General features: G+C 41.0%; 1 protein-coding gene across 1 annotated transcript in view; it reads right to left on the bottom strand.

The window, feature by feature from the left end:
* PHACTR3 (phosphatase and actin regulator 3) overlaps positions 1–12,938 on the bottom strand; it is a gene marked incomplete at its 5' end in the record, with an annotated part of 96,585 nt that overhangs the window by 1,467 nt on the left and 82,180 nt on the right. Inside the window, 3 exons of the mRNA XM_080354618.1 lie at positions 401–541; positions 1,389–1,450; positions 5,635–5,690. Of these exons, the coding sequence (XP_080210744.1) occupies positions 401–541; positions 1,389–1,450; positions 5,635–5,690 (259 nt within the window). The remainder of the gene's footprint in view (positions 1–400; positions 542–1,388; positions 1,451–5,634; positions 5,691–12,938) is intronic.

The raw sequence follows: 12,938 nt of genomic DNA, 5'->3' as shown, positions 1-12,938 counted from the left end.
CTTTCAAAGGAAATGGGAAAGGTAATTCTGGCGTGTTTAGAAACGTGGTGGAGAATATTTGCGTATTTGGGACAAAACTTCCTGTTTCAGGATAAACGTTAACGGTGCATTGGCTGGAAATGTTTCTGAGTTGCATTAAAAAAAGATTGTGTCCACCTTTGGTTTGTTCTGTCAGTTGTTGGGCTGGCTAGGAGCCTTTATAGTTCTAAATAGGCGTTTTTATAAATAGCATTTTTTTATTAGAGTATGTATTGGTCGCTATGGTTTCAGCATAAAATACATGGGTAACACTTACAGGGATTAAATGTCCTAGAGGTTAAATGTCTTTGCAGAATCTGATGTATCAGTGTAGACAACGCTAGTACAAAGCAGTAATACATCATTTGAATTATGTCAGTACCTTATCTGCTGCTGATAGTCTTGTCCATGGTTTATCTGCCCGCCTGTCGTAGTCCTGGGCTTTTGCCACTTCTACATAATCACTGAACCGAATCAGGATTTTTCTGTCTCTTAGTTCATCAACTGTAGGTCTCTGGTTAAGCTGTATTAAATAGTTTTGTAAAATAAAATCAGTGTTAAACATATCAATACAGTGCACAACATTTTCTGCTTTGCATCTTAGCTTAGTGTGCATTTATGTATATGGAAAAATTTAAAAAAAAAATGAATTTTTGGAAAGTCCAGGGAAATATTCAGTCCTTCAGAGAATTCTTAGGAGAGTAATAAGGGTTTAAATGGAGGTGCGGGCTTCAGCTCAGTAGCTTTGTAATGGACAAAAGAGGAAAATATTTTAACTTGGATATTGATAAAATGCACTTACAATATCTAAGGGAATCAAAATGAATTTATGATGATTTATGTACAATATAATAGGCTGTAGGGGTTTTCTGCTGCAGTCAGTGGCACATTGTGTAAGGTGTGCAGGACCAGACCCACTGGAAGAATTTCAATTTGGCTTTAACAAGTTATTGGCATATTTGGCTTATAATTCCCATAGGGATTCCTGGGAACACAACAATAACAGATCCAGTTCTGATTCTGCGAATACCTTAAATGCAAAGAGAAGTTTATTGTGGGAGCACACCTGGTGCTCAGCACGGAATCGGCTCTGCTGATTGCTACAAAGAACTAAGCAGTCCTTTGCTAGCCATGTAGCTGCAAAATATGTGGTTTGCAAGCAAATACCCATTTTCTGATTTAATGTTTATTTATTCTACTAAGTCTCATGTAGCTGAGATGAAGTGAATATTTTTATAATTCATATTACTAGATAGCACTATCTCAGCCTGCTGAGGAGGGTGTGTGTTAAGGCAGGTTTATGACTGGTTGATGTTACATTAGCTTTGCTAGATTTCTAAAATCTAATGGAAAGATTTGCAAGATTTTACCTTTCTTGTCAGTCTCTGTTTGATTTCCCTTCTTTCTTCCTGTTCTGTTTGATCATTTCGTTCTGTGGATGACATAAATTTTAAAAAGGTTACTTTCCTCATGAGGAGGATCCGTAGTTTCCAAAGTTCCAGGCAACAAATATTAGAACATAGAAAAATTAGTAGCTGGTTCTTAGTTGCACGTTTGGTTGGTTCAACACATCTCTCCGGTTCCCTATTAGAACACACAGTTCTCTGTAAGGACAACATCCTGCTGCCACCAGCACCTTTTCCTGGGCTCTACACTCCCGTTCCAAGGAGATTAAATAAAACAACAGCAGCCTCACCACCTCTCCAATTGTATAAACTTTAGAAGAAAAATCAAAATATTCCATAGCTAATCATCATTTTTTATTCTCCACATTGCTGGAGCCATTCATGGCAGTAGACACTGAAAAGACTTATTGCAGCAGCTCCAGGGAAACTGTGTTCTTTCCTCTATAACCGCATTCTCAGGCTACATCTTTAGATGGTCACGCTGCCACAATGGTTATCTTTGACTTGCATGCTTTTTTCTCTGCTATTCAGGATATGCCGCTGACATTAGAACCTCTTTATTCTCATGGGGTTTTCTTTTGCAGCGTTCCACTCTAACCTAAGCCAGCTTGCTTTGTGTGTTGTGCCTATTAACATTCAAGCCGTGATGCCTCCTACACACTGGCTCTAAAAATAGACTGGAGAGCTGTAACGCTGTGTGAAATATATCCTTTGCCTTGGGAAACAAGTTCATGGCGTTTCTATTTCTAGCACTATCTGTTACTATATTCAGGCGTGAGCCAATGACCTGAGCAAAGCTGAAAACCTAGAGAAAAATGTTTAACTGTTCCAGGATCCTCTAGACGCTACTGTGAAGTGTATTATTCTACTTGCATTAGATATTTCCAGTGTTAAAGCGCACACGTGATTTTTAATATGCCCCAAAAAACCCACTAGCACTGCAGATGAGTTTCCAAAATTATATTTTTAGTAATGAAGTATTCTCCCCCCTTATTTTTATGCCTATTAGATTACAATGAAAGGCAATTATACATATTTAAAATAACATAGTAGTGCATAGCCACAACTGACTATAGTAGAAATGTAAATCACATGAATCTAAAGTGCTAGAATGTGCTGTATTACAATTCAGTGGCAAGGCACACAAATTTAAAAGATAATAGGACAGCCAAAATTAGTGCTCTGTCAGGGATTAGCAGCTATTTAAGTCTGGAATGTTTAAAAAGAGAACAGGCTTTAAAAAATATATTGTACTCCAAGAGGCAGAGGTACCTGCAATAAGTTACCAATGTGCTTCATTTGGTTTTAATTCAAGCCTTTTAGAGTAGATATTCCTATCTATACATTTTTCTTAAAAGAAGATAATTTTCTGTGGCCATGGTGTCTTTCAAGATATGACTGTGATATGCACTGAGAGAATCCCTAAAGAGAAACCATAAATACACATTTCTGATCAGAAAAAGCTTTTCCAAATATACTAAACATGCATCGTGACCCATTTCTATGAGATATTCACTCAGGTTCAGTGCTTATTCCCAGCTTCAGGAAATACAAGAAATAGTTATTTTAGAAAAATAAACCAGGATTTGATAAAAATGCTGGCAAGGGCACCATAAAACTCGAGTGTTATTGCAGAGACAGACCGGGGGGGTTTCCCATCACATCACTCTGCCTACACTGAGATCCATTCATTAGTGGGGGCTGGTTTTATAAATCTCAGCAGAGAGACACTCCCAATTACGAGGTGACATGTGCAGCACTGTAATTCACTGTGCTGCTCTCCCAGTTATTCAGGGAATTCGTAGCTGTGCGTGACACTGAAACAATTACTGGTGTTAAGAGTGAACCGGGGATTGCACAGTGTGATTGAAGAGATGCTGCTTTCTTGGATGTCCATGTCAGCTTTCTGTTCAATCCAGGAAGAACACATGGGAACACCTGTGTTGTGATTTTAGTTCATGTGCTTTTCAGGCTTTGTGATAAACCAGCAGTGTTTCTATATTTCAATTGCAGGACTTAGAAAATCAACAAAATTGTAGGAAAGTGTTGGCTTTAAGTTTGCTTTTCAATTATTGCTTTTATGTCAGAAACATCTCCCTAAGGGAGATAAGAAGTCACTGTTTTATATCTTACTGAGATTTGGTTTAGAATAACATAGTAGTTGCACTTGTGTACTTGCAATATGTTTCTCATGGTGCTAGAGTTGTATAAAAGTGAATTATGAGTCCTTAAGACATCTTTGGGGGTAGCGTTGCTTCCATTAGCAGGATGTGTCCTGAACATCAAAGATGTTGGGAAACTCAACTGAACAAACACAGCCTGGAGGAGGCTGTAGTGATTTCAGTGACTGGCATTTATACTGTCGCAGCTTTGCATGTCAGACCCAATCCGGGTGTTTTTCAAGTTCCTAACAAGAATGTCGATATCCCTGGTCATAAAAGGCAAGTTTCCTATTTTCCAAATTCACTCAAAACAGAGACTGTTGTTGCATTTGTCCAGCTTTTCACAACTGACCCAGCTAAGTGATGACCTCAGCTCTTTACAAGACACCTCGCTTTTTATATAATGGAAAAGGTAAATAAAATAGAAGTGGTTCTGATCTCAGCTGAACCTGTATAAAGCCTGAGCAACTGAAGTCAATGAATTTGCTCCATGCTGGGAGCTCTTTAAATGAGATACAAATCTAGACCAGTATGTTTAGCTGGCATTCAGGAAATATCTTTAATTCTGCTTTATCTTCTTTCTGCTTTATCTCTCTCTAAGCTCATTATATGAATGTATTGAAACTTTTTTTATTATTAAAGCTGGTCAGTTTAACCCAGATTAAGGATGTAACTAGCACACTTCAAAAAGTAAACATAAAGGAACAGATTTTTATCAGTAGAGATCAGCTCTTCCTTAGCCAGAAAAAAACACAAAGAAACAGATCTTCCAAGACCTTAGGTACTGACTCTTGAAAATCTGGCCCCACTCATTTCAGAATCTTGGGTTAGAGGTTTTTCTTTTCTCTCGTGGTAGATGACAGGTGAATTTAGGCCAAGTTCATCCATTCACATTTGCAAAGAATGTATCCTGCTTCTCATTTAGCCATGCACATGTTAGATACATCAAATTTTACCACATGTGATGTATGTATTGGAACAGGACTGAAAATACCGATAAATATGAGGTGACTACAGAATTCTTTTGTATTAAAACTGAAATTAAATCCTCCGTAACTTCAATGGCAAGAGCATAAGGTTTTTTTCTATGACCTACTAAGAAACTTCTGAGACATTAAATTTTTAGGTAACAAAATGCAGGTAACTTCTTCCTGGCAAATTAATTACTAATTCATAAAAATTAAATAGCATAGGGGGTATCGCTTGTATGACATAAACTTACATGGCTTTGTGCTTTATGCTTGTTTAATCAGAAACAAACTATTGGTCACATCATTCTGGTTTTTGTCTGTCAACACTAAACAGACCATGAAAATAACAGAAGCAATATACTTTTCCTTCAGGCAGATGCCTCCCTCTCCCTTCTGTCTGAGACTCATAATGGAGACAGTTTCAAAGCTCTCTGTCGCCTTCCCCTGTTCAGCACTTGTTTGATCCCCAGGTCAGAGCCCCAGTCTTCAGGAAAAGAGTTGCAAGTTTCTGCCTTGTGTTTATTTGAGAGATGTTGAGAACATTCCCCCATGACAGCATCTGTAACAGGCCTGGAAGTGTCTGTCTAATAACTCAGAGTGCTCTTTCTTTGATTAGTCTTTGGGAAGGTCTCTAATGATAAGAACAAAGATACTTGCTGGGAGAACCACCCTCTGCAAGGATGCTTTGTCCATTCCACTCGAGCCTCCGTGGCACTCAGGGGGCTGTTTGCTGGGCCAGTCCACACCTCGGAAAATGTCAGAGCAGTTCTCACTGCTCTGGGTGACACTGAGATTGTGTTCCCCTCTCAGACATGCAGAGCAGAGTAAGCAGAATGAAAATCATTCAAAATCCTAAATTTGAACAAGCCTTTCTTTTCTGTTCTCCATTGCATGCCTTTATCAAAGTGTCAATTCTGATTCCTGCAGCATTCAAAACCCAGAACATGTGAAACAACTTTTGTGTACAGAAAATAACCTCAATGAATTAATTTTTCTATTTAAAAATAATAAGTTCTAGAAATGCAATCACTGCTTTCAACAAACACACATAAAATACTTTAGGAAAAAAATACTCACGTTTAAGTATATTTCTTCTTTCTAGCTCCTCAACAGCAGGTCTTTGGCTGAGTCGCCTGCGGAAAAACACCAAAATCACATTTTGTACCATGCTTGTTCTTTGGGAAGTCTGCAGTGTTCTGAGTTCTGGTTGGTGTTTTCCTCAGGGAGGGGACTACACAATCCCTCTCCAGGACTCAGGAAAGAAAAGAAAAAATACAAGAATCCTTGCACTGGAATGCTTTTTTATATTCTTTTTCCCAAATGTCAGCAATGCAGGTGGAAGTTTTCCTCTAGTTTGCTCTGCTGTCACTGAAACGCTTCCTCAGAATGTGCATCATTTTCACCGTACTTTCCAGGCAGTCAGTTGGAACCAGTTAAATTCACTCCTGAGGGGGTATTTAAGGTGGTTATCAAATGAGTTTCACGGTGATCTTCTGTAGCTGTCACAGCCTCTACCTTTTAATCTCACACAGCAGCGGCTTCCCTTTTTCTAGTAACACCAGTGGTGCATCCTGGCAACATGCAGACTTGCCAGAAATAAAGCTTTCCTGTGATTTCCCGACTACACGTCTAACAGAACAATCCTCCCCCTGCCTGCTGGATAAAATTCGTGTGCTGCTCACAGCCTCATGCTGTCTGAACGGAGCGTCTTGTGCAGTTTCACCTCCCCTTTTCAGTAGTGCTGCTTCAGGATTGAGTCTTCAAATCATATGATCAGTGCCACAGCGATTTTATTCTGCATACTAAATGAGACTTCCCCAAGAGACACTGCTAATATCTGCAGAGGATCTCAGGTAATTGAACCCCTCCCCTAGGCAGACACACACATGCTGCATTTGCTGGCTTTCAAGTAATAATCCAGCAAGCAGATCGGAAGGAGTTTACGATGCTTTCTGGCCTGCGTTCTGGCAACGTTAAGGATTCTCATCGTCTCCTCTCCAGCAGATGTTGCCAAGCCAGAGATGAAGTTACAGACACAAATACTCAGAGCAGGGACCACCCTGCAAACCACTGCTGCAGTAGTTATCCCTCTACTGTGCACAGGAAATACAGGAATGATTATAAAGTGATGCTCTAACAAGATCTAAATTTTCTCAAATATACAAGAGAGAAAAAATGAAGTAACTGTTTCAGACTCTAAAACAACCAGTAAATGGTACTCGATTCTAATTTCTCCTTGTTTTGTAAGCCTTACCAAATTTACCTTCAAAATCAACACCGTATTCATATGTTATCAGAATAACAGCCCAAAATACAACTGTAACTCCTTATCCTTTTTAAATCAATTTCCCTGCGATCACTGGGAAAGCTTTCTTTGGCAACAGGAAGGCATCACAACTACTATACCAGAGTCACACTAACAGAAAACTCAGATGATGAGTTCTTGCGACTAGAAAAACCCACAGCCTTACTCTCATTCTTCTGACCTAACATTTCATATCACCTAAGGTTTTTCTCCTGATCTCTGGATTTCTCTTTGCAGTAATGAATTGGATACTCCGGCAGTGGAAGTTGCAATGATTCCAGCTGAAACAGGAATGATGCTGAAATGCCCTACTAAAGGCTTTAAACATGTATATTTAATTCCTGGTACCCTTGGACTCCTCATTTTCCTGTGTGTCTCAGAAATGATACAACTTTGGCTAGGTTTTGTTTGAAAGAGATTAATGTGCATTTTACAACATAAGTCAGGGAAGAATGACTGACTCAGAGAGCTTATCTGCAAATGAAAAGTCCACCCAACCTGCTGCTCACATGCCCCTCTCAAGCCACTCTTAATTACAGCACTTCCATGCCAGATTTATAGATTCTCCCAGAATCTGTACATTAGATTTCAGAGGCCTGCTTTAAACTGGGGGATTAAAAGCCTAACAGAAATTATTAAAGCCATATGAGAATGCATATGTGTATGAATGCTGTGTATATATACAGAGAGTATGTTACAATATATATGATGGCTAATTGTTTAAAATCCTGTTTCCCTGCTGGCTTTAATAAATATATGGTGCCCAGAGACAAGAACGTATTTCTGTGCACACCCTCACCTTTACCTACGACAGAAAGAAAAGATGCAGACATACACACATATACACATGAGAGGGCATTGCATTTTTTTTTCCTGAGTTTTTCAGAGGTACTTCCAAGATTTTTGCCATAACCACAAAACTAGGAGTAGACTTTTCTTCAAAATAAAATTCTAAGAAAATTTTGGGAAGCTGCAGATAGAGTAAAAATGCCCAATACAGCAAGAGTCATAATCGAACAATGAGAGGTGGCAACATTGCTGACATTGCTATCAAGGTGAGAGGATGTTTTGTTTCAATCTGTTATATTATGTTCATATGTATCATATATCAGTTTGCTGCCATGGGTATTTACTGTGTGAGTACAGCCCATCCTGCCTGAGTTGCTCAGCTGCTTTGGGGTATAGAGGAAGGTGCTTCACCCCCATGGGGTCTGAGGGACCCAACTGCAGTTTATACAAATTTAGATATCTATTTATTGCTTTTGGGAAAAGCACCCAATTAATGCGTTGTGTTCTTGTTGTATCTGTGCGATATTAAGATCTCGTTTTGTGTATTTTCGCACTGCATGCTGAGGCAGGAGTGCTCCTTCTGAGCACCTCAGCAGGGCCAGCCGTGTTTGGAAGGGTCTTGAAACTGTCTTGAAAACTCTCAAGTAACTCGCAGGCAAATCCTATCTCTGTCCAGGTTCCCCATGGTGTAAATGCATAGAATTCCATTGATATTGCAACTGTCTCCTGTTGAGGGTATCTACTCCAGGAATTTGCTTCCTCATTAGCTTAAACCAAGGGATGCTGAGAGCAAATGTAACTGGAGCTGAACCTGCAGAACCTCAATTGAGGCATCTGTAGCTGCCTCAGGGAAACGGAGCAGAACTGGACGCACCAATGTTGCTTCCCTGTAAATGATGTTTAAATATAGCTCAGCTAGAGTTTGCTGTATGTGTGTCATTGATTCTTAAAGTCTGGATAGTGACTGAAATCAGAGTATTTTCTCATCATGCTAGAGCAGTGACCATAAGTTGCAGGGGGACAAAGGAGACATGGACACACAGTGCTACATGGGCAGTGGTTTCTTAAGTTCAGAAAAATAACAAAGTTTACATGTTATTGTTGTTCTGTGCAAAATGAGCATAAGCCTTCAAGCACCAGGTGTTCTTCAGCTGTTTGAAGTTTGCGGAGGTCTCTAGGGTATTTGCAGATTACTGTTAGAAAGTTTTCCCCAGTAATGTGGGCTCAGAAAGGTAACTGGATAAACTGGTATATTTCCACTTCTCAGAAGCCAAAAACTTTGCTTCCTTCTGTGTCCTCTGCAGTGTTACTCTGAGAGTGAGAGGAGCAGCTCATTGCAGGTTGGCTCAGTCACCTGTGCTTCACCACAAGAACACGCTGTAGGTACAGCCATGTGTGCTCTTGGTCTCAAAGTACCTTGGGTGCTGAGAGTCTGCATGTGGCCTCAAGATGTTTGTTTTCTCCATGCAATGTGCACATGGGAGTTCTGTGATATTCATGGGTGCTCCATGCTGGCTCTGAGAGGGTCAATAAATCCATGCATGTCTGGCTGTCGATGTACATGTGCAGTGTATAATTGGAGCAAAACAGGCTGCCCAGGGAGATAAAGTGTCCTGCCCCCGCCAGCCCCATCGGTGGGGAAGTCTCTGTTGGCTAGTCCGTCTCTGCCACGAGGGTCTGGTTTGAGGTCCTGCTGACTGACGTGTTTGACACATGCACAAGTGCAGATTCTGGAGTTGGCTTCAAGGGGACAGCCACTAATTGCTGGTCCCCTCTGGAGCAAAGTCACATGTTCATGAGCTGAACAACTCACACATCTGTCTGTGGCTGCTGATGAATAGATCGATATTTACTTCACACAGTCAGATTGTCTCCTTCACATTTAAGTGAATTGATGTCTTGGGACCATCATTACACCAAGGTTGATGGTATTGGACTGTTACAGGTGACTCTGAATCCTCAGCAGTCTGCGGATTTGCATGTCACTAGGATCCCAGGCTCTGCTATCAGATGGGCAATGCATCAATATGTCCTGCAGGCAGGAGATGCTGCCAAATTCTCTGTCCTTATGGTTAACCTTAGCAGTGTCTGCTTTGTCCATTGTGGGAACTGCATCTCAGCAAAGCCACAGCAATCTGGGGGCTTGCAGGTATGGGCACAGAATAGCTGATGAGAGACAAACTGGGAAAACGTCTAGCCCAGCTATATGCATATGGGGCTATGCTGACTTCCCAGCCCTCAGACAGTCCATCTTTTCTAGCTCCTCTTACTAGCCTGCAGTCCCAGCCGTCTGGCAAACCCCAGCAAGTGTTCAACAGAATCCACCCCAAAAAAAGCTCTTGTTCTTGGTTCGTGGTGTTTCTTATCTGTTCCTAAAATGCATTGATTTCTCAAATATGTTTGTGCATAGAGTCTGTTGCACAGTATCTGTATTTATGCTTGTCGTAAAACTGAATTTCTTTCAGACTTGTAGCTGAAGCCAAAAGACATACTTTGGAGTCCTTTCTCTGCTCTTTCTTAGATCAGTGTGATTCTGATATCCTTCTGCAAAGGGAGGGGTAGTCTGTGTAGGCTTGGACACGTGCATGTGCCTGTGGACTCTGGGCTGACAAGTGAGCAATCAATCCAGCCATCAGTAAGTGAGCTGCAACCAGCAGCAACTGCATTGATTGTCTCTTGTGTGACAGGTAGTTTTGCAGACAGACTTGGGAAAGAGAGCTCCAGTTCCAGCAAAGGGAGGAGAAATGGGAATACCCTGTGCTGGCTTCTCATAAAGCAGATTGTGTCTGACACCCATCAGGAGAGAGAGGCTCTGTCTCTTAAATTGGCATCTCTATTATCAGAACATCATGTTCAATTTGACAAGAAGTTTATTTTCATCCTTCCTATAAGTACTTGTGAAGAGGATGTGTGCCAGGGCTTCGAGTCACCCACGTGCTGCATTGTGGCAGTGCAGTACCACTTGCAAGGTACAATTATGGGTAGTAGTAAACCCTTGGTGGGAAGGACTTGCCTCTTACAGTCTGTACAAAATTAGAAGACAAACGCTGAGACACAAGCTTGTTCTTACCCCAAGGTAATTCTGGAGCATGTAAGTGGCAGCTGAGTGATGTGCCAGCATTTCCCATCACGGGGTAAAAGTAGTTGCTGCTGTTCTCTCATAGTAAGAGACTAAAGAGCAGTAAAAGAAGGGTGAGTTTGCATGGTAGATTTTGTGAGCTGCATTCAAAAACTTCACTGCTTTTAAACTGCCCCGTATTTGTGTCTATATTCTTTCATAAACTATTTTTCGCATCCAAATAAGAAAACTGCCTTTGAGTGTCCAGTAGAAGATACTGGATAAATGCAGAGGCTGTGTATGTTGCCTTAATAACGTATCTGATTAATTTGTTTGGCCTTCAGTTCTGTCTGGATTTTCAAGGCTGCAAATCAGCAAGAATTCAGTTAATTATGTTGTCACTTGTCACCCAGGCAATTACAGTTGTCTATCATTATGATATCTATGATACAGGCCCTGCAATAAGGAGTTCAGGTTTCAGTTGGAATAAAAACTACATACTTGCCCAGTATAACCCTTGTATCATAACCCACTGTCCCTGAATGACCTACATCCTTGTGGCAGGGTTGTTATTCCGTAGTGTTACTTAGTGATAAGTACTCTGTGGGCTGAAAGACACCAACAGAAGCAGTATTTAATTATGTGAGAGGATTCAGATGGAGAAGGCTTTACGGTAATCACTGTTTTCACCACTTGTGAAAGCCCCACTGCATTTGACCTTTGGTTTCATGATTTTCTCTATGTGTGAGGAAGAAAGGCTGGAGGCAGCTGGGGAGTAGAGCCTGTCTCTGTTCAAAGGCCAGCTGCAAGGTTCAGTGAAGATGCTGAGCATCCCTCTACCACCTTCAGGAGGCTTTTGCTTTCATACCTCTCCCAACATGGAGTTAAGGACTCTTGGAGGATGTTGGGGCACATTCTAGGACCAACGTAACATAAGGGTTTAAATTTTCAGTTGATCTATTAGTTAACAGACAAGAACTAATATGCATACATTAGGGTGTAAATGTAAGAGCTACTTAGAACAGGAGATTTCTCCTCTCCTTTCCATCTGGTTCCCCACTCTGTGATTTAACAGAGCTGCTAGATTGTGTATCTGTCCTGTTTGTAGCAGAATTACAATATTTAGCCTTTAGGGTGACAAAAGTACAACTGATTATTCAGACAAAGACATGGCTCATGTTTGTAGTTTGAGTGTTTCTTTTGATAGCAATATCAGTGTGGGCAGCACTACCACTTGCTCTTGCTTCTGCTTTGCCTTGCAGCTGGGTAAGGAACTGGTTTGGGGAATACAGTCAAGCTAAAAATAGCTCAGCAATAAAAAACTGCTGAAAGAACATGCTCTTCTAGTAACTGCGAGTGGTGCAGACTCCCAGTGCAACTCCTCCGCTGAAGGCTGATGAGGCATCAAGGCTGTGTATTAAAATGTATGTTGAAGGGTCTTCCGACTGAAACCACATGCAGGTTGTGATCTAGGTCACACTGTGCAGGTCACTGAAATTGGTGAATAATGTTTCCTTGCAAAGTAATAGTGTTGGGGGGCAAGGGGGGGGTGGTGATTGGTTGTTTTCGTTTCTTTTTCTCCAAAGCAGGAGCTTCTCTGGAGCCCTGTGTTCCCACAACAGAGAAAAAATAAAAAGAAAAGCACGATGTACATATGTCAGATTTGGGCAAATTGAGAACATTGTGGGTTGGATGTTTCAGGACAAGCAAACAAAATGAATTATATAAATCCCAGATTTTTTGTTCTATCCTATTACGTATTTATTACTGTTACATTGTTTGAAATAAAGACATCTGCCACTGCTGAAGTGATACTAAATTCAACACTGATAGCAATTGCTTGAGCAACACTAGGGAGTTGCAAGTTAATCAGAGAAGCAAATCTTAGCCCTGTGGTGGGTACTGCCAATTTCCTGAGACTTTTCAAAACTCCTAGTGGAACAGTTGCATACTCCTGGGTGCTTACTTAATGCTGTGGACAAAAAGAAAAAAAAGAAGTTGCATTTTAACTTCACTGTATAAACAACACCTAATACAATGCTTGTGCTTGATCTGCTCCAGCGAGGTTGAGGCTGGTTTACCAGCCATCCTTGAGCCCTGGAGAAATGCTGTGGCTAATGACTCAAAATCCTGAGTAGCCAGGAATGCAGTTTCAGCCACGGCAGTCAGAGCTAACAGGGACAGGAGGGCAGAAAGACGTGTCAGCTTAGGCTGTAGCACTAACTATGT

The sequence above is a fragment of the Nesoenas mayeri genome (genome assembly GCF_963082525.1).
Source record: "Nesoenas mayeri genome assembly, chromosome: 16".
NCBI lineage: Eukaryota > Metazoa > Chordata > Aves > Columbiformes > Columbidae > Nesoenas > Nesoenas mayeri.
The sequence above is the reverse complement of the archived record's forward strand: the minus strand, read 5'-3'. Positions and strand labels throughout refer to the sequence as shown.